Source organism: Microcaecilia unicolor, chromosome 1 (assembly GCF_901765095.1).
Source record: "Microcaecilia unicolor chromosome 1, aMicUni1.1, whole genome shotgun sequence".
Lineage (NCBI taxonomy): Eukaryota > Metazoa > Chordata > Amphibia > Gymnophiona > Siphonopidae > Microcaecilia > Microcaecilia unicolor.
In genome coordinates this window covers 62114965-62137205 of record NC_044031.1, presented here as the reverse complement: position 1 = coordinate 62137205, position 22241 = coordinate 62114965, and the positions used below count along the sequence as shown (strand labels likewise).

The 22241-nt window shown below is 41.4% G+C and overlaps 1 protein-coding gene across 1 annotated transcript in view; it reads left to right on the top strand.

The window, feature by feature from the left end:
- The first annotated feature begins 5653 nt into the window (after positions 1–5653).
- Positions 5654–22241, top strand: part of GARS1 (glycyl-tRNA synthetase 1) — an 87637-nt gene continuing 71049 nt past the window's right edge. The window contains exon 1 of the mRNA XM_030197864.1: positions 5654–5933. Within this exon, the coding sequence (XP_030053724.1) occupies positions 5703–5933 (231 nt within the window). The 5' untranslated portion in view covers positions 5654–5702. The remainder of the gene's footprint in view (positions 5934–22241) is intronic.

The window sequence follows — 22241 nt, the reverse complement described above, 5'->3', positions numbered from 1 at the left end:
GCTCCTTAATGAGCTGTTTTGCTAAGGGGAACTGTAGATTGGAATATGGAGTTGAAAGATAAACACCGGGTCAATATTTTGAAGAAGGCATGATCAAGTGGTTATACTAAAGGGCTGAGAACCAGGGTAACTGGACTTCAGTTCCACCTCCACCATTCACACTCTTTGAAATGTTGAGCAAGTCACGGTAGGGGTAATTATACAAGTTTTTTTTCGCATGTAAAGCAAGTTCTACACACAAAAACTGGCTCTTATAAAATTGTGCATAAAATCTGAGGGTAATTTTAAAACGGGCTGCTTAGTTTTACAGGGCAGGAAAGAAACTTTTGTTGGCTATATTACAAAGACACAGAAGGTGCTTACAGAAACATAGAAACGTGACGGCAGATAAAGGCCATATGAGTTTAAAAGGGGGTTAGACGGTTTCCTAAAGGACAAGTCCATAAACCACTACTAAATGGACTTGGGAAAAATCCACAATTCCAGGAATAACATGTATAGAATGTTTGTACGTTTGGGAAGCTTGCCAGGTGCCCTTGGCCTGGATTGGCCGCTGTCGTGGACAGGATGCTGGGCTCGATGGACCCTTGGTCTTTTCCCAGTGTGGCATTACTTATGTACTTATATGACCCATCCAGTCTGCCCATCCTCTGTAACCCCTAATTCTTCCTGTTCCTAAGCGATCCCACATGCTTATCCCATGCCTTTTTAAATTCTGGAACAGTCCTCGACTCCACCACCTCCACCGGGAGGCCATTCCACGCCTCCACCACCCTTTCTGTGAAATAATACTTCCTTAGATTACTCCTAAGCCTATTCCCTCTTAACTTTGTCCTATGCCCCCTCATTCCAGAGCTCTCCTTCATTTGAAAAAGGCTCTCTTCCTGTACATAAATGCCCTTGAGGTATTTAAACGTCTCTATCATGTCTCCTCTCTTCCAGCGTATACATGTTGAGGTTCATAAGCCTGTCCCTATAATTTTTGCGTTCAAGACCGCTTACTAATTTCGTAGCCGCCCTCTGGACCGACTCCATCCTGTTTATATCTTTCCGTAGGTGCGGTCTCCAGAACTGCACACAGTACTCCAAATGGGGCCTCATAAGTACATACATAAGTACATAAGTATTGCCATACTGGGAAAGACCAAAGGTCCATCGAGCCCAGCATCCTGTTTCCAACAGTGGACAATCCAGGTCACAAATACCCGGCAAGATCCCAAAAATGTACAAAACATTTTATACCGCTTATCCCAAAAATAGTGGATTTTCCCCAAGTTAATTTAATAACAGTCTATGGACTTTTCCTTTAGGAAGCCGTCCAAACCTTTTTAAAACTCCGCTAAGATAACCGCCTTTACCACATTCTCTGGCAACGAATTCCAGAGTTTAATTACACGTTGAGTGAAGAAACATTTTCTTCGATTCGTTTTAAATTTATTACATTGTAGCTTCATCGCATGCCCCCTAATCCTAGTATTTTTGGAAAGCGTGAACAGACGCTTCACATCTACCCGTTCAACTCCATTCATTATTTTATAGACCTCTATCATATCTCCCCTCAGCCGCCTTTTCTCCAAGCTGAAGAGCCCTAGCTGCTTTAGCCTTTCCTCATAGGGAAGTCGTCCCAGCCCCTTTATCATTTTCATCGCCCTTCTCTGCACCTTTTCTAATTCCACTATATCTTTTTTGAGATGCGGCGACCAAAATTGAACACAATATTCGAGATGCGGTCGCACCATGGAGCGATACAAAGGCATTATAACATCCTCGTTTTTGTTTTCCATTCCTTTCCTAATAATACCTAACATTCTATTTGCTTTCTTAGCCGCAGCAGCACACTGAGCAGAAGGTTTCAACGTATCATCAACGACGACACCTATATCCCTTTCTTGGTCCGTGACTCCTAACGTGGATCCTTGCATGTCGTAGCTATAATTCAGGTTCCTCTTTACCACATGCATCACTTTGCACTTGCTCACATTAAACGTCATCTGCCATTTAGATGCCCAGTCTCCCAGTCTCATAAAGTCCTCTTGTAATTTTTCACAATCCTCCCGCGATTTATCGACTTTGAATAACTTTGTGTCATCAGCAAATTTAATTACCTCACTAGTTACTCCCATCTCTAGGTCATTTATAAATATGTTAAAAAGCAGTGGTCTCAGCACAGAGCCCTGGGGAACCCCACTAACTACCCTTCTCCATTGAGAATACTGTCCATTTAACCCTACTCTCTGTTTTCTATCTTTTAACCAGTTTTTAATCCACAATAGAACACTACCTCCTATCCCATGACTCTCCAATTTCCTCTGGAGTCTTTCATGAGGTACTTTGTCAAACGCCTTCTGAAAATCCAGATACACAATATCAACCAGCTCTCCTTTATCCACATGTTTGTTCACCTCTTCAAAGAAATGTAGTAGATTGGTGAGGCAAGATTTCCCTTCACTAAATCCATGTTGACTTTGTCTCATTAATCCATACTTTTGAATATGCTCTGTAATTTTGTTCTTAATAATAGTCTCTACCATTTTGCCCCGCACCGACGTCAGACTCACCGCTCTCTTTGTTAGTGAGAAAACCCATTTTTGAAGAGAGGGTGGCAAGCTCGGTAATATCTTGCTGAAGCGTAACAGTCCCCATTGAACAAAGAAGGAAACGAATCAGAAGCGATTCAGGCGACTTCTACACATCTCCACTCAATAGCCCAATCACATCTCCCTTTTCTCCACATGTGACCAACACTTCACCTATGCAGTCTCGCAACACACATTCCCGTGTTACATCCCAACCATAACAGTCTGATACTTTTTTATAGCTTCTCTGGCAGAAGGACTCGAAGGAATACCGACATACCATCAACAACGAGCCAGAGGCAAATACCAACCACATTGCAAAGGACGAGGAAGAGGCAAGGGAATGCACAGATTCCCTCACTCACACAGCAGAGAATACCAACGGACAGACAGTTGGAGATAGATATACCTATTTTTAATTTGTCCAGTCATGTACTATCAGACACTGAATCTAGCGTGCTACAGAAAGGTCTTACCTTTGTTCCTACAACCAGATATAACACATTTCAAACTCGGGTTGATCTTTTTAAATTTAGTCGCAAATTACAGATCATTCAAGCTTTCTCCAATACTGCACCCATGACACATGTTTCTGTGGTCAAGAAACCCTCCACATGGATGCCTCCCGGACCACAAGATCATCTCATACATACATTCAAAACCTGTATAGAAAGTGATCTCAAACAACTGGAAGCACGGAAAAGACCACGTTTTTACAACTTATCAAAAATGGAAAGAAATGCAATACAGTCACTAGCTAAGAACCACGACATTGTTATAAAGCCAGCCGGTTAGGGTGGGGGCATTGTGATTATGAATAGGTCGAACTACATAGATGAAGTACTCAGACAACTTAATGGTGACCAATACTATGTGAAACTTACAGAAGTCCCAACTGCTATTCTCCAACAAGATATTACCGAGCTTGTAATCCTCTCTTCGAAAATGGGTTTTCTCACTAACAAAGAGAGCAATTTTCTTCAAGTCAAGAATCCGGTCACACCTACCATTTACATCCTACCGAAAACTCACAAATCCCTGACCAACCCACCCGGAAGACCCATTGTGTCAGCAAACGGATCCATCTTAGAACCCCTCTCGATTTTCACAGATTTCTTTCTCCCTCCAATAATCAAACATACTTCACACGATTCAGGTTTTACAACAATATCAAGGAGATTTCACTAACACGATTATGGTTACGTTGGACATAGACTCATTGTATACCAACATACCGCAACTGGAAGCTCTCAACATTATTGAACAGACATTATGTACTAGGACAACCTGTAAAAGGATTCCAAATCATCTCATTCTCACATGTGCTACGTTGACACTTACTAAGAACTACTTTAGCTTTCAAGACAATTTCTATCAACAAGTGAAAGGAACAGCTATGGGGGCAAGTATGCCCCCTGATCTAGCTAACCTATATGTGGCCAATTTTGAAAGAACATATCTAGAAGAACATCCTTTTAAGACAAACATTAAGCTATACAAGAGATACATTGATGATATTTTCATCTTGTGGCAAGGAGACATAGACACATTACATTCTGAGTATTCTTTTAATAAAACCATACTTTATACATTGGATGCCTTGGGTCTGCTTCTTGAAGAGCCTGGTTCTGTTCCCATGCTCAAACTAATGAGCATGCAAATTACTACTGTGTTAAAATCATTGCAGAAATCTGTAGATTAGCACCAAATGAGAACTTTCCTCATGTGAGATACTTTTTTTTGGTGCATGGCTGCAAGATGCATAATGATTACATTAACATGCATTTAAATGTATTTTAAAGCAGTCTGTGGCAATGGTTTCAGTGGGAATTAAAACCTGCGAAGGGGTCCTTTTACCAAGCTGCGGTAAAAGGCGCCCTACACTAGTGGCAGGGGCCATTTTTGCCACGCACTGCATGCAGTAAGATTGCTCTTACCATATGGCCATGTGAGGGGGAGCACTTACCGACACCTACTGAGGTGACGGTATGGACTCGCGCTAACCAGGTAGCGTGTGGCGCTGTCCAATTACCACCAGGTTAGCGCCGTGCTAAAAATTACAGCCCTATTTTCCCCAGCTCAGGAAATGGCACATGCTAGGGCTGGAAGTACCACTGCCAGCGATGTTGGGCCGGTGGTAGCTCCAGATTAGTGTGGTGTAAGCATGCGTTGGGCTTAACACCGCTTTGTAAAAGGCTCCCTAAAACAATCTGAGCATTCAACACACAATAACATGCACGCAAACCTGGTGTTAACTGCATGTTAACACTGGTGGTTGTTTGGGCATCGGCTCCATCTGTGGGGCCCTTTTCCAAAGTGGCTGTAAGCCCAACGCGGGTTTACTGCAAGCTAATCTGAAGCTATCACCAGCCCAACGTGGGTGCCGGCAGTAGTTCAAGCCCCAGTGCTTGCCATTTCCTGTGCTGGGGAAAATAGGGCTGTAATTTTTAGCGCAGCGCTAACCCGGTGGTGATCAGGCATCACCGCTTGCTACCCGGTTCCTGACACCTCAATGGGTGGGGGTAAGTGCTCCCCCTTGCACTGTCATGCAGTAAGGGCAATCTTACCGCATGACCATGGCTTTTTTCAGCCTTTTTTACCCACTGTGGTAAAAATGGCCCCTGCTGCTAGCACAAGGCCCAGGAAGACCCCTGTGAGCAGTTGTATAGAAGGAACAACAATAAAAATTGAAATTAAAATTATTTCTTTTGTATTACTGTTTGTGGGTGATTTGTTTTTCTAAGTGCATCATGTTTTCTTTCCGGCTCTCCTATCTCTTGCAACGTTTTCGTTCCATAGTCCCTATTCCGTTTTTCAATCTCCTTTCCAGCGATCAAAATAACAGCTCGCTGCCGTCTCTTCCTTCAGAAGAAGGAAGAAACTGGGCGACTACACCCCCGCCCCCCCCAGGTTCGAAGCCTCGCGCTTCGGATTCTCCCACGGTCTGCAACGCGCTTGCGCACGCGGAATCTGTATCTCCCAATATCAACAGACTTTCTCTGTCGCTTGCTTCTTGGTGTCGAAAGTACGGAAGTGAGCACTGGGCGTGTTTTTACGTTGCTGGGTGAGATTTCATCATGCTCTGTGCCCCCTCCTTTTTCCTGCTGCCTCTGCCCTCACCGGTCCATGCTGCTAGTGTTGCTGCGCCCGCTGCTGCCACTGGGTAAAGCGCTAGTGTCTCTGCCGGTCCCCAGGTCTCGCGCTGCCTCTTCTTGTTCGCCGACATTTAGGGGTCTCGCGCTTTCCGCTCGCAGCGCATATCCAGCGGCAGCAGCAGCCGGCGGCGCGAGACACGATATGGAGGACGGCCCCCTGGAAAAAGTGTTGGCTCCCCTCCGTCATGCCGTCAAGGAACAGGTAAAAAAAAAGCAAAAATTGCGCGGAGCCCTTTTCCGACCCTCGTTGGCTGGTGTAATAGGGGCGCGAGAGCAGGGACGTGGGAGGATACGACTGAGCTGCACGGGATGGGATAGTAACATAGTAGATGACGGCAGAAAAAGAGCTGCTCGGTCCATCCAGTCTGCCCAACAAGATAAACTCATATGTGCTACTTTTTGTGTATACCCTACTTTGATTTGTACCTGTCCTCATGGTTGAGGGTTCCGGTGACTTTGCTGCATTTTATGATAGCAGCGTTGGAAATCTGTGGACTGTTTTTGCAAAGCGGTTCAGAGTGTTTAAATCAAAGTTATTTGTATCGTTTTCGTCGAACAGAAGAGCTGGCTGTATGTGTTAAGTAAGAGTGATGGGCATAGGTAATGTGGAAGAGGTGATAAAGGCTTGGAGTCTTTCTTCAGCCTAGGGAGTTTTCCTGATTAACTCGGTGTGGAGGTTGCATCAGCTTTTTTTGCCATTTCGTATCTTGGTCTTGGTTTGTCATAGGTATCACTGATGCTTATTCAGCTACAATGTTTTTTAGGTGGTGCATAGGAGTGAGCTGTACAGTAATTATTAGGTGTTCATTATAGTAAGTACTGTGGAAACACCTTAGGTCCGTGTCAGTCGCTCTGTGTGTCATTTTTCAACTTATGCTTTAACTTTCCTGACCCCTGAAGCTCATATGTCGGTGACTTTAGAGTGAATAGGTTCACTGGTTAGAATGACAGTATTGTCAAATTTTATGCCTTGGGAAATTTTGTGTACTTCATGGAGTACATCTATCAAATTCCTTTTTCTTATAGCAGGTCCTTTTCTCGTACCAGGTCCAGGGGATCTCTGGTCTCACCCCCAGGCTCTCTAGTTGCTGATGCTGTGTTGGGCAAAATATTAGTGGGGCCATGGCCCACCTCATTCTGCTGCCTATGACTACATCCAGTGCAAAAGCTGGATGTAGTCCTAACTAAAAAGGATCTTTTACTAAGATGCGCTAGTGTTTTTAGCTGGCGCTAAAAGCTGAGATGCCCATAATGGGCATCTCAACGTTTAGTGCCAGCTGATTTTTAGTGTGAGCTAAAAATACTAGTGTACCTTAGTAAAAGACCCCTACGTGTTTTTTGTTTCGTTTACAGTTCTTGTTCTGGAGGATTTCTTTTTTTTTTTTTCCAATGGAGTCAGAAAGCCCTCCCCCTGCCACGTTAGCCTGGAATTGCAATAAAAAGCAATCTGAACATTTTATTACATAGGATTGAAAGGGTGAATTCCTTCCAAGTTTCTTCAGTGCTTCTTTTGAGTAAATAATCTATTTAAATTCATTTACCTAATACCCATTAGTATGTTATTTTACAGGATAGCTTCCGCTGCTTATTAATTTTTTTTTTACAAATCATATGGTACCTGTGAACTTAAGTTCTCACTATCTCTGTGTGGGTCATTGACAGTAGCTCGTTTGTTGAGCTTTATGTTACTTGTTACTGATAAAACATTGAGGGCCCTGTTTACTAAGCAGTGCTAAGGGTGCGTAAGCATTTTCAGCGCATGCTAATCATTAGCACGCGCTAAATGCTGTTGCCCATAGGAACACAGTAAACAGGGCCCTTAGTCAAGGATGTACTGTACCTCCAGATTTCCACTTTTGCATAATTTGAGTGAACTGTCTGTGTGCAGTGTGTGTTTGAAAGGTTCACAAGAAGGAACCAGAGAACCGTGGAAAAGAGTGGACTGGGGCATTGTGTTAGAAGTAGATGTTCACATGGGCAAGTATGTTCTGCACTGGAAGGGGAGGAGGAGAGACGTTTTCTTGAGTAACACTGTAGTATTGCTTTCTTGATTTTTCTGGATATCTGATCTCAGATTGAATGTTTTCTTCTTGAAATGCCCTCTCTGCGTTCATGGAAATTAAACAAACTGCTTCATGCTGGGAGTAATGTACAAGGGGGAGTATTCTCAGTGTTGTTCCAAGTACTTAAGTAAAAATAAAAAATAATTGTATATCTTAATAAGTAAAATTACAGTGAAGAACATGTTAAAAAAAACTTACTTGCAAAGTAAAACAAAAGCTATTGCCTAATATAATACTTTTTGAGTAAAAAGTAAAAGTACTGCAACTATAATAAATGTAACTATTAACGTTTTTATCCCAGCAACTTTATTGCCTTACAGTTCAATCTACTTTGCTTTTAGTAAAACTAAATTTTTGAAAATGACTGTTACTCATGCAAATGCGCTCGTGAGTAATTATTAAACCAGGACAGCTAAAAAGGTGTTCAACATCTGTACTAGCAGGAAATGGATTGTTCAGTCTGATAAAAAGTTCCTTCAGATTGGACCAGGTTGCATTATTACTGATGTCTTCTGACTGGGTCTGCAGGTTTTAATTGAGGGAGTCTTTGAAATACTTGACATCTGTTTAGCCAAGAATTGCTGTTGTCATTATCATCTGCATTAGAAGTAGTGCTATCTAATTCATCACTTGCGTCTTCACCTTCATCTTCGTTATCATCGTCATACTGTCCAGTTACAAAGAAGGCTTTCACAAAGTTGGAATCATTGTCTGTTGATGTTCTAATAATTTTTTATCTGATGGCAAACTCTGGGCCCTGTTTACTAAGACATGCTACAGGCATGCTAATGTTTTTAGCTCACGTTAACGCTAGAGACACCTGGATTCAAGATGGCTGCGCTGGTGCCAGATGCTTCTGAGGACTCTCTGAATTCTGTTTATGATGCTGAAGAGAAGGGGCCGCCCAGCCTCTGCAGCTCCTCCATGGCAGAATTCCTCTTTAACTCAACCCACTATACAGAGCTACATTCAGAGAGCCCAGATACTCACTACATCGGGAGGAAGCCTGCTTGTTCGTCTGGGGGTGAATGGAGACGTCTCGGCGATTTTAGGGCTGGAGTTTTCGCTCAGCCCCGATGGTAGAGCCCCTCCCTCGCAACCTTCTGGAACCAGTACTCCAACGCAGGAACCTCCTGTTTCGCTACCGAAAGGTGCAGACGGCAGGGGAAGGGAGGAACTAAGAACCGCGGAGGGAACAGGGCAAACATCTATTACCCTGCCGGAATGCGTGGAGATTCGTGAGGAAACATAGAAACAAACTTTTTTCTTCATCTGTTAGTACAGAGGTAAAAACTTCAAATTTTCCTGTATTAGAAAAACCCAGAGAAGTAATACTTGATACCCTTTGGACTTTGATTGTGGATTTGGGGAAATCCCTAAACCCACAAACAAAACAAATTACCCAAGATTTAGCTAGTCTAGATAAACGGACACAAGATACGGATACCAGGGTGGAGTCTTTAATGAACCAACATAAAGAAATGGAAAAAGAAATACATCAAGAGACAATGATAAAAGATTTAACAATACTTAGAAGGAGAACAGAATTTCTGGAAAATGTGACAAGGAATAATAATATTAGATTTTTGAATTTCCATAAACAATTTGGGACAATTTGGCTGAGAAAATAAAGGCTAAAGAGAATACCGGATGAAACTGAAAGAAGCCAAAGAGAGAGGTACGTCTGGCGAAGACGCAAGCGGAAGAACAAATGGCTAGAAATGTAAGAAGGGGAGACAAAAACTTCTTCAGGTATATTAGTGAAAGGAGAAAGACTAAAAACGGAATTGTGAGACTAAAAGATACAACAAAACGCTATGTAGAAAATGATGAAGAAAAAGCCAATTTGCTAAATAGATACTTTTGCTCTGTTTTCACAGAAGAAAATCCTGGAGAAGGACCGCTAGGGACTGGCAAAAGTACACCTGAGAATGGAGTGAATAGAGCACCGTTCACGGAAGAGAGTGTGTATCAACAACTTGGAAAGCTAAAGGTGGACAAAGCCATGGGACCGGACGGGATCCACCCCAGGATATTGAGGGAGCTCAGAGAGGTTCTGGCGGGTCCTCTTAAAGATTTGTTTAATAAATCCTTGGAGACGGGAGAGGTTCCGAGGGACTGGAGAATGGCGGAGGTGGTCCCTCTTCACAAAAGTGGTGATAGGGAAGAGGCTGGAAACTACAGGCCGGTAAGCCTCACTTCGGTTATTGGTAAAGTAATGGAAGCGATGCTGAAGGAAAGGATAGTGAATTTCCTGGAAGCAAATAAGTTGCAAGATCCGAGACAACATGGTTTCACCAAAGGGAAATCGTGCCAACCGAATCTCATTGAATTCTTTGACTGGGTGACGGGAGAATTAAATCAAGGACGTGCTATGGACGTAATCTATTTAGATTTCAGCAAAGCTTTCGACACGGTTCTCCACAGGAGGCTCTTGAATAAACTAGATGGGCTGAAGATAGGACCCGAAGTGGTGAACTGGATTAGGAACTGGTTGACGGGCAGACGCCAGAGGGTGGTAGTGAATGGAGTTTGCTCGGAGGAGGGAAAGGTGAGTAGTGGAGTGCCTCAGGGATCGGTGCTGGGGCCGATTCTGTTCAATATATTTGTGAGTGACATTGCCGAAGGGTTACGAGGTAAAGTTTGCCTTTTTGCGGATGACACCAAGATTTGCAACAGAGTGGACACCCCGGAGGGAGTGGAAAACATGAAAAAAGATCTGAAGAAGCTAGAAGAATGGTCTAACGTTTGGCAATTAAAATTCAATGCGAAGAAATGCAAAGTGATGCACTTAGGGAGTAGAAATCCAAGGGAGACGTATGTGTTAGGCGGGGAGAGTCTGATTGGCACGGACGGGGAGAGGGATCTTGGGGTGATTAGTATCCGAGGACCTGAAGGCGACGAAACAGTGTGACAAGGCGGTGGCCGTAGCTAGAAGATTGCTAGGCTGTATAGGGAGAGGTGTGACCAGCAGAAGAAGGGAGGTTTTAATGCCCCTGTATAAGACGTTGGTGAGGCCCCACCTGGAGTACTGTGTTCAGTTTTGGAGGCCGTACCTTGCGAAGGATGTCAAAAAAATGGAAGCGGTGCAAAGAAAAGCTACGAGGATGGTATGGGATTTGCGTTCCAAAATGTATGAAGAGAGACTTGCTGACCTGAACATGTATACCCTGGAGGAAAGGAGGAACAGGGGTGATATGATACAGACATTCAAATATTTGAAAGGTATTAATCCGCAAACGAATCTTTTCCGGAGATGGGAAGGCGGTAGAACGAGAGGACATGAAATGAGATTGAAGGGGGGCAGACTCAGGAAAGATGTCAGGAAGTATTTTTTCATGGAGAGGGTGGTGGATGCTTGGAATGCCCTCCCGCGGGAGGTGGTGGAGATGAAAACGGTAACGGAATTCAAACATGCGTGGGATGTGCATAAAGGAATCCTGTGCAGAAGGAATGGATCCTCAGAAGCTTAGCTACAATTGGGTGGCAGAGCAGGTGGGGGGAAGAGGGGTTGGTGGTGGTTGGGAGGCGAGGATAGGGGAGGGCAGACTTATACGGTCTGTGCCAGAGCCGGTGATGGAAGGCGGGACAGGTGGTTGGGAGGCAGGAAAAACTGCTGGGCAGACTTATACGGTTTATACCCTCAGAAAGACAGGTACAAATCAAGGTAAGGTATACACATGAGTTTATCTTGGGCAGACTGGATGGACCGTGCAGGTCTTTTTCTGCCGTCATCTACTATGTTACTATGACACTACCAAGAGAAATGCTACAAAAATATATTAAGGAGGTACTAGGAGTTACGGAGGAATTAATTCCCACATTTACACAAATATATTATTTACCTTCAAAAAACTCTGTATCCCAGAACAAACCAGATCTAGATGTCTCGATGATATTGGAAGCCCCAGATAGTGAATCAATAACGCCATCTACATTGATAGCCACGGTGGCTCTGTCACCAGACAAGAAATGACTAATGAAACTATTTTTTCAAAATAGAGAGAAGAGCTTTCTCGGACTTAAGGTTCGACTCTTTCCTGATGTTACAAAAGAAACATAAAAATTCCAACACCAGATACACTGCTAGTTTGCTAGATAATCTAATTACACCTATAGCAGAGATTTTTTTGCAAATGAGGGAAAAGTCTCAACTGCTACGGCTATTTTTACACATTAGTGTTCATTGTATAGCACGTAGTAAAAGTCATCACTGACTCAAAAACCCTCAATTATTTGTTTTTTTTCTTTTTTTGTTTCGATTTTTAATTACAATGTCCTTAATATTAGATCATGTGAGTGTCTTTTTAAGACTTTAAAAAAAACTGTTCAACATATCAAAAAAACATAGAACTTATTCACTTATCTTGCCAAATATTGCCAAATATTTTTTCTCAATGCTGTGCCAATTTCTTCTTGGTAATGCGCTAGATCCAATTTCCGCTAGGTAATGCACTGGTTCCTACGGTCCCGTTTCGAATATCTTCATCAGGGAACCTGCTCACCCCTAGAATGCAGCGCCGTGAACACTAGATCAAAGCAAGAAAAGTAAAAATAAATCTTGTAGTTACATACTTTATCACGTCTGACTACGATGATAGATACCATATGGAGCTCTCGTAAACTTATACATAATCGTCCCTCAAGAGTAAGTCATGTCACCTTGCCTTTATAATCAATGTGAATCTTCTGAAATAATTCTCGGCGTCCTAACCTGAACTTGATGAGGAATTAAAAGAACCTTTATCCAATCACAAACTAGTACGTCACTAACGTTGAGCGTAACTCAACTACCTCACTGATGACTCACGCTGACAGCTCAACTAGATCTTTTAAAGGGCAACACACTATTATGTTGAATAATAAATTTACGTTGAATAATAAATTTCTGTTGAATAATAAATTTATAGGAATGCTCCCCATTGTAAGGACGAATTCAAACCCAAAGGTTCCAAAGTTTTTAATCTGTGGATCCATCTTTGTTCTGCTTGTAATAACAGTTTACTACGATCTCCGCCCCTAATGTGTTCTTGCACATGATCTATCACTAAACATTGAAAATGCCCGAAACTGTGATTAAATTCTCTACAATGAGAGACTAACGGAGCCCCTAACTTCAAAGAGTTTATACAGGACTTATGTTTGCTCAATCTTTTTTTCAAACTCCTGTCAGTCTTACCGATATATAATTTCTCACACGGACATTTAAGAGAGTATATCACATGATCAGTCTTGCAAGTAGTAAAATGTCTCAATTTGTATATTTTATTATCCACTGGGTTGCGGAAACTGTCACCTTCAATCATTATGTCGCAAAACGAGCATGATCCACACTTTTTGTGGGTTCCATCCATAGCTTTCATTCTGGGAACAATGTCTGCTGGGCATAATAATTCCCTTAGATTACGTTTCCTCGAGAAAGCTATCTGTAACTCCGATTTATTGAACAATGGATCTTGTTGTACAATGTCCCAATTTCTTCGAATCAACTTAGCCACCTCTTCCCCACCCTTCTGATATTTTACCACAAACGTGTGCTTGCAGTTTCTATTTTCATTACCAGATTTAGCGTTGTTGGATAACAATAAAGATCTATTATTGTATTTTGCTCTGGTGAATGATCTCTTCAACACGTGCACCGGATAGCCTCTTTGATGCAAAGCATGGGCCAATCCTTTGGCCTGTTGTTTAAAGAGGCTGTCATCTGAACAAATTCTCCTGTACCTCAAGAACTGTGAAAAAGGTAGGCTGTCCTTCAATGATCTAGGGTGACAGCTGTTATACTGTAACATTGTATTTTTGTCAGTAGATTTTTTAAAAACAGTTGTTTGAAAAACTCGTTTTGCGACATAATGATTGAAGGTGACAGTTTCCGCAACCCAGTGGATAATAAAATATACAAATTGAGACATTTTACTACTTGCAAGACTGATCATGTGATATACTCTCTTAAATGTCCATGTGAGAAATTATATATCGGTAAGACTGACAGGAGTTTGAAAAAAAGATTGAGCGAACATAAGTCCTGTATAAACTCTTTGAAGTTAGGGGCTCCGTTAGTCTCTCATTGTAGAGAATTTAATCACAGTTTCGGGCATTTTCAATGTTTAGTGATAGATCATGTGCAAGAACACATTAGGGGCGGAGATCGTAGTAAACTGTTATTACAAGCAGAACAAAGATGGATCCACAGATTAAAAACTTTGGAACCTTTGGGTTTGAATTCGTCCTTACAATGGGGAGCATTCCTATAAATTTATTATTCAACAGAAATTTATTATTCAACGTAAATTTATTATTCAACATAATAGTGTGTTGCCCTTTAAAAGATCTAGTTGAGCTGTCAGCGTGAGTCATCAGTGAGGTAGTTGAGTTACGCTCAACGTTAGTGACGTACTAGTTTGTGATTGGATAAAGGTTCTTTTAATTCCTCATCAAGTTCAGGTGAGGACGCCGAGAATTATTTCAGAAGATTCACATTGATTATAAAGGCAAGGTGACATGACTTGCTCTTGAGGGACGATTATGTATAAGTTTACGAGAGCTCCATATGGTATCTATCATCGTAGTCAGACGTGATAAAGTATGTAACTACAAGATTTATTTTTACTTTTCTTGCTTTGATCTAGTGTTCACGGCGCTGCATTCTAGGGGTGAGCAGGTTCCCTGATGAAGATATTCGAAACGGGACCGTAGGAACCAGTGCATTACCTAGCGGAAATTGGATCTAGCGCATTACCAAGAAGAAATTGGCACAGCATTGAGAAAAAATATTTGGCAATATTTGGCAAGATAAGTGAATCAGTTCTATGTTTTTTTGATATGTTGAACAGTTTTTTTTAAAGTCTTAAAAAGACACTCACATGATCTAATATTAAGGACATTATAATTAAAAATCGAAACAAAAAAAGAAAAAAACAAATAATTGAGGGTTTTTGAGTCAGTGATGACTTTTTCTACGTGCTATACAATGAACACTAATGTGTAAAAATAGCCGTAGTAGTTGAGACTTTTCCCTCATTTGCAAAAAAATCTCTGCTATAGGTGTAATTACAAAAGAAACATAGAAATGCAGACAGATTTCTACTGATGAGACCAGGTGTACTCCAGCTGGGTGGAACTTTTTTTCTCAAATACCCCTGTAAATGTGTTATAAAATATCAGACAAATAAGTTTGTATTCTTTGAACCGTCACAATTATCCACCTTTTTGGCAGCTAAAGGGACTTTGGGGGGGTGTTGGAATATAGCTCTCATTGAAGTGATTGGGGTATTGTGTGAAGCACCGACACAGCTAAGTTTTCTTTTGTTAAATTTTCTTAATTATATCCATATCTGTAAGTCTTGAATCTCAAATATTGTGGACTTTAGCAAAACTGGCAGTAATGTTTCCTAGATTCTATTTTTTAAATGATATTGTGGATGGCAATGTTTAATTTTCTAACAAGTATTGTTTTGCTTGTTTTCATATTGTAAATCAATAAATATAAATTAAAAAAAAAAAACATGCTAGAGACACCTTTAGGAATATATGGGTGTCTCTAACAGTGTGTGCTAATTTTTAGTACGCACTAAAAACACTAGCGCACCTTAGTAAAGAGGGCCCTGTGTTTGAATATCTTCATGAAATAATGCAAGAATGTCAGATGTGTGGAAACCCTTCAGTCTTAAGGCCAGACAAGCAGACTTCCTCTCTAAAGACACTCTAATGGACAGTCACCCCAATGTAAAATTTTCCATGGGATGACCAGCAGTCCGTTGTTGGCATATGTCTTTCATCAAGAATTGCTAAAAGCTTCTGCTTCATCTCCACTTTAAATTAACCCAACTCATCGCTGGAGACCAGTAACCAGTTCAACAAACATGGGCAACTCCACTGTTCTCATAGGCTATATTCACTGAACTGCAAAATTTATGTTTACGTGACAAGATTTGCAATAGCAAAAGTCCTGTTCCCAGTTTTGCTTTTTTATTTGGTTTACTGTGGAATTGTTATTTACATCTTGCTTCCACTTTTACTCAGTTACATATCATGTTTGCAATTAAAAGTAAAAGTAATAAAAATTGGTGAAAGTAATAAATGTTATCCTGTACTTCTTTACAAGTAAAAGTAACTAGTTACATTTACTTAGTTACTATACCGCTCCTGCTATTCTACATTGGGCAAAAACACCATTGAAGTTGAAATTTAGTAGGGTTAACTAAGATAAAATGTAGCAATCTTAGTTAAGCCCCTCTCAGGATATAATTGCCAGGCTCTTGTGAACTGGATTTGCCACTGTTGGAAACAGGATATCGGGCTTGATGGACGTTTGGTGTGTCCCAACATAGGAGCCGACGCTGTGGGTGCTTCAGCACCCCCAATATTGAGGAAATGTGTTGTATATGTCCAGGGAAGGGTTATTTCCACTGGGCTTAGCACCCCCAATAATTTTGAAAAGTTGGCTGCTATGTGTCCCAGTATGGTGGTGTTTATGTTCTTAAAATTTCTATGCTGATGCTTTAAGAGTTTGCCAAATGTTTATGGGTCTGGGCAGTTCTAAAGATACAGATATACTCTGATAAGAAGTCCTTGTAGTTTAAAGGACCATTTAAAAAGTGGGGTATCTAGATGGACATTAAAAGGCGTGTTTTCAAAGCATTTAGACTTATTACATAGGGGCTCATTTTTGAAAGAGACAAACAACCTCGCCTATGGGAGACCTCTTGGCTACGGACAGTGAGATAAGTACTCTTTTTCAAAAGAAGCAACCTATACAAGCTTTTTCCTTTTTAGAAAAAACATCTGAGGTTACATTAGATTCTCGTTGGGCCTTGATTGCCAATCTTGGGAAGGTCTTATGTCCACAAATTCAACAATTGGAAAAACGGACTCAAACATTAACATATTACTTGATACAAGGTTACAAATGATGTTAAAAAATTAAGTGAAAAAATACAAATACAAGACCAGAAAGAGGAAAAAAATGCAAGAAACACAAGTTGTAATGATTAAAGATTTAATGAATATGCGTAGAAAAATTGAAGCCCTCGAGAATAACCAGAGAAGTAACAACTTACGTTTTATTAATTTCCCCAAAGTGAAGTCAATTTCACCAAAAGAAATGTTGAAAAGGTATATAAAGGAGATACTTTAGATTCCTGAAGAGCCAATACCTCCGTTTTCACAGATATATTATTTACTGTTAAATCGACAGGAGGCTAAGAGGTTATAGACTCTCCTCTAGATGTATCTGCAATTCTGGAATCTTCTGATTCAGAAATGGTTATTTCTTCTACTTTAATGGCGATGAGACTTTTCTTCAAAAATAGAAATAAGGAATTTGTTGGTTTAAAAATAAGACTCTTTCCAGATCTGACAAAAGAGAAGACGTCAATTTTTATTAAGTAGACCAGGAGTGTTGCAGATGGGAGCTACATTTTTTCTTCATTATCCATCCAAATGGATAGTTAGATTCCATTCAGCAAAATATGCTTTTTTTTTAAACCTATACAGCTCACTGAGTTTTTGGTGACCAAGAGAACTGAAGGAGGGAATTAAAAGCCTTAGAAATGTATAATCTCTTCTAACTACACAGGTTTATTTCTATTACATTTAGCTTATATCCCATTATGGATAATTACTTTATTATAACTCCATTTTTGTAATCTTGAATCAAACAGTGGACTCGAGTATGTTAATAGTAAGTTTAAGATCTTTAAGAATTATGCTTTTCTTTGTTACTCTTCTTTATAGAAGTAATATTCTATTTAACTACTTTTCTGTACAAGCGTTACTTGATATTTAAATTGAAATCAATAAATAAATAATTAAAAAAAAAGTGTCTCCTGTCTCAGCCAACTCACAGTAGCTGCAAAACAAAGTGGGCACACAAGTCACTGAACTGCAAAGCTTTCACGTGAGCTAATAAAACAAAATTCTTTTCCATGAAGTTTACTGTATACTTTACAGCAAGTTAAAGGACCATTTCTTGATTATTATTCTGTTTAGCACAGGCTTCTGATTGATTTACTCTTTTCCTCCTGTGACAAGTGTTTCAGCAAGGTTTGTTCTGCAATAAAGGGAATTCTCACGATTATTTCAAAACATAAGAAGGTTTATTTTATTTATTTATGTAGCACTACTTATAATCTGTCAGCTCCAGACTATCCAAGGTAGAGAACAATAAAATCACACTAACCTCACTGTTTTCTATTTACAGAGGCGGGTTTTGCGATCTCTTACCGATCATCGTATGGTACTGCTAGATCCGCGTTTGGCCCAGCTGGAGTGTACTCATCGTAGTGCCGTCATTTTTTTTGTAGCGCCCTCATTATGGAATGCCATTCCCCCTCATCCTCCATGCGTAGTGAACTCTCCCTAAAACGATTTAAAGCCCTGCTGAAAACTTGACTTTTTGAGGAAGCCTATGGTGGCTGCTCTGATTGAGCACTAGTTTTTCTGGCGTAGTCCTGCACCTGATATCTGAAGAAGCTATGGAATTGTTTGTCCTTAGTTTGATTTGTATGTCTTCTTTTTTCTATTTTTAAAAATATTTTTCTAGTATGTGTGTGTTCTTTTTAGACTGTGCACCGCTTTGTCCTACAAGTCAGATAAAGCGGTACAGAAAGTGTGGAATAAATAAATCATAACAAACAATGGTAAATAAAGGCCATCTGGGAAGGCATTTTGGATTTAGCTTATGCTTTTTTTCAGTAGTAGATTAGAGCAAGCTATCTTCAGGTACATACAGTGGGGGAAATAAGTATTTGATCCCTTGCTGATTTTGTAAGTTTGCCCACTGACAAAGACATGAGCAGCCCATAATTGAAGGGTAGGTTATTGGTAACAGTGAGAGATAGCACATCACAAATTAAATCCGGAAAATCACATTGTGGAAAGTATATGAATTTATTTGCATTCTGCAGAGGGAAATAAGTATTTAATCCCTCTGGCAAACAAGACCTAATACTTGGTGGCAAAACCCTTGTTGGCAAGCACAGCGGTCAGACGTCTTCTGTAGTTGATGATGAGGTTTGCACACATGTCAGGAGGAATTTTGGTCCACTCCTCTTTGCAGATTATCTCTAAATCATTAAGAGTTCTGGGCTGTCGCTTGGCAACTCGCAGCTTCAGCTCCCTCCATAAGTTTTCAATGGGATTAAGGTCTGGTGACTGGCTAGGCCACTCCATGACCCTAATGTGCTTCTTCCTGAGCCACTCCTTTGTTGCCTTGGCTGTATGTTTTGGGTCATTGTCGTGCTGGAAGACCCAGCCATGACCCATTTTTAAGGCCCTGGCGGAGGGAAGGAGGTTGTCACTCAGAATTGTACGGTACATGGCCCCATCCATTCTCCCATTGATGCGGTGAAGTAGTCCTGTGCCCTTAGCAGAGAAACACCCCCAAAACATAACATTTCCACCTCCATGCTTGACAGTGGGGACGGTGTTCTTTGGGTCATAGGCAGCATTTCTCTTCCTCCAAACACGGCGAGTTGAGTTCATGCCAAAGAGCTCAATTTTTGTCTCATCTGACCACAGCACCTTCTCCCAATCACTCTCGGCATCATCCAGGTGTTCACTGGCAAACTTCAGACGGGCCGTCACATGTGCCTTCCGGAGCAGGGGGACCTTGCGGGCACTGCAGGATTGCAATCCGTTATGTCGTAATGTGTTACCAATGGTTTTCGTGGTGACAGTGGTCCCAGCTGCCTTGAGATCATTGACAAGTTCCCCCCTTGTAGTTGTAGGCTGATTTCTAACCTTCCTCATGATCAAGGATACCCCACGAGGTGAGATTTTGCGTGGAGCCCCAGATCTTTGTCGATTGACAGTCATTTTGTACTTCTTCCATTTTCTTACTATGGCACCAACAGTTGTCTCCTTCTCGCCCAGCGTCTTACTGATGGTTTTGTAGCCCATTCCAGCCTTGTGCAGGTGTATGATCTTGTCCCTGACATCCTTAGACAGCTCCTTGCTCTTGGCCATTTTGTAGAGGTTAGAGTCTGACTGATTCACTGAGTCTGTGGACAGGTGTCTTTCATACAGGTGACCATTGCCGACAGCTGTCTGTCATGCAGGTAACGAGTTGATTTGGAGCATCTACCTGGTCTGTAGGGGCCAGATCTCTTACTGGTTGGTGGGGGATCAAATACTTATTTCCCTCTGCAGAATGCAAATAAATTCATATACTTTCCACAATGTGATTTTCCGGATTTAATTTGTGATGTGCTATCTCTCACTGTTACCAATAACCTACCCTTCAATTATGGGCTGCTCATGTCTTTGTCAGTGGGCAAACTTACAAAATCAGCAAGGGATCAAATACTTATTTCCCCCACTGTATACATATATGTATACACCTTAACGCAACTCCATTTGTAATTCTGTTACCCGGAAATGGCAACCGCCATGACGGCAAATGTAAGCCACATTGAGCCTGCAGGTTGGTGGGAAAATGTGGGATACAAATGCTACAAATAAATAAAAATTTTCCTGTCCCCGAATGGCTCACAGTCTGAGGGGTCGGTGCAGAAAGGCTTACGGTAGAGTCTTGTGCAGATTTCTGAGTTTGTGGCTTCCACCGCAGACATAATACCGTGCCACGCAGAAAGCCAAATATATACAGGTTTTATGCGCAGAAAACTTGCAGCTAATGGGGGAGGGGGAGAGTGTGCCAGTCACGTGCACGCACAAGTTTTGCAGTAAGCATGGCTTTCTTGCACGTATGCGAACAAAAGTTGAAAGTGCGAGCAGCAATATCGGTGTCTCTTTATTTTTTTTTTCTGCTTATAAATAGAAACATAGAAATATGATGGCAGATAAGGGCCAAATCGCCCATCCAGTCTGGCCATCCTCAGTAACTACTAACTCCTCCTTTTCCTAAGGGATCCCAAGTGCCTATCCCACTCTTTCTTAAATTATGACACAGTCCTCATCTCCACGACCTCCACCAGCACTCTTTCCTTGCAAAACTTTATGGACACTGTTTCTTCTTCTGCATTTCATACGACACTGAAATGCGCTTATTAGCATACATTTTAATAGTGCGCAGCCGTGTCTTTATGCACAGGTTAGCTCATGAGCTTAACCCTGATCTGCATTCAGTGCCCAATAATGCATGCATATACCCCATGGTAACTGCGACTGAGCTCACAGTAGCTTTCTGCATCGGTCCTTGAGTTTGTACCTTGAGGCATTGGAGGGTTAAGTGACTTGCCTAAAATCACAAAGAGCCGCAATGGCTTCCCTGGTTCTTGGTCCACTGCTCTAACCATTACGCTACTCCTGCTGCCCATCCAGTCTAACCAGTTGTCTTCCTCTCTTAATTTCTATCACTTTTTATAGATGACCATATACAGTCCTATAATTAAACAATATCAGGTCCCCACTTACATTGCTTTACTTAGCCTCGTAGCTGTGTCCCTAACTGCCTTTAAATCTTTCCCAGTTCTTTGCAGATTATACCATCCTTCTTGGCAGTGTAATGCAGTTGTACACTGCATGATGCTCATTGGTTGGTGTTCTCCCCTGTGGCCCTTTAAATGTTCCGTATGACAGAGCAAACACTGGATCTTCCTCTTTTGTTTTACCCCACACCTGTTCTTAGCACTGTGCTCTGTCTGAAGCATGTTTAAATTCTGTCATGATTTTGCTTATTATTCCAGCATTCTGCTGCCCTCTCGGTATTTTCTCATTTTCCCTTTGTATTCACCTGCAACTTGAAATCATGATGCCATGTCCTTGATTTTAGGAATTATGGGCAAAAACATTTATTCGGTCTCTCCATCCCATCTTTCCTATAGTACAGTGATTCACAAACCTGATCCTGCAGGCATCCGAGCCAGTCAGGTTTTCAGGATAGCTTCAATGAATATTCATGAGGTATTTGCATACACTGCCTCCATTGTATGAGAATCTCTGTCATGAATATTTATTGTGGATATCATGAAAACCTGACTGGTTGGGGTGCCTCCAGGACCAGGTTTGGGAACTACTGCTATAGTGAGTACTTTTTTGTGTGTGTTATGCCTTTCTTTGTAGGGTTTGTCTTGCAGATGCTATGTTCTTTAGCCAGCTTGAAATACTCAACAAAAGAAAAGTTAAACAGCCGGATATAGCAGAGCTTCAGGGGTAGGGCACTGGCCTGTTTATCCTGCTGCTCCCTGGGTCTATGAAACTGTACTAGGAACTTCAGGAGAAGACTAGCAAACTTCAGCTTTTTAACTTACCACCCCCCCCCCCCCCCCCCCCCCCCCCCCCCTCCTCACCCCAAGGATGTTCTCCCTTTGCTTCAGCAAAGGGAAATAGTTGTGCTATTACTGTTTGCTCTTTCCCTTCAGATTTCTTGTAGCTCCTTTTACACACCTGTTCTTCTGACTTGTATATGGTGGTCTTGCAGTACAGAAAATCAAAAAGTTACTAACCTCACATTACCTGATTTTATTTATTAGTATTTAACAAGTTCT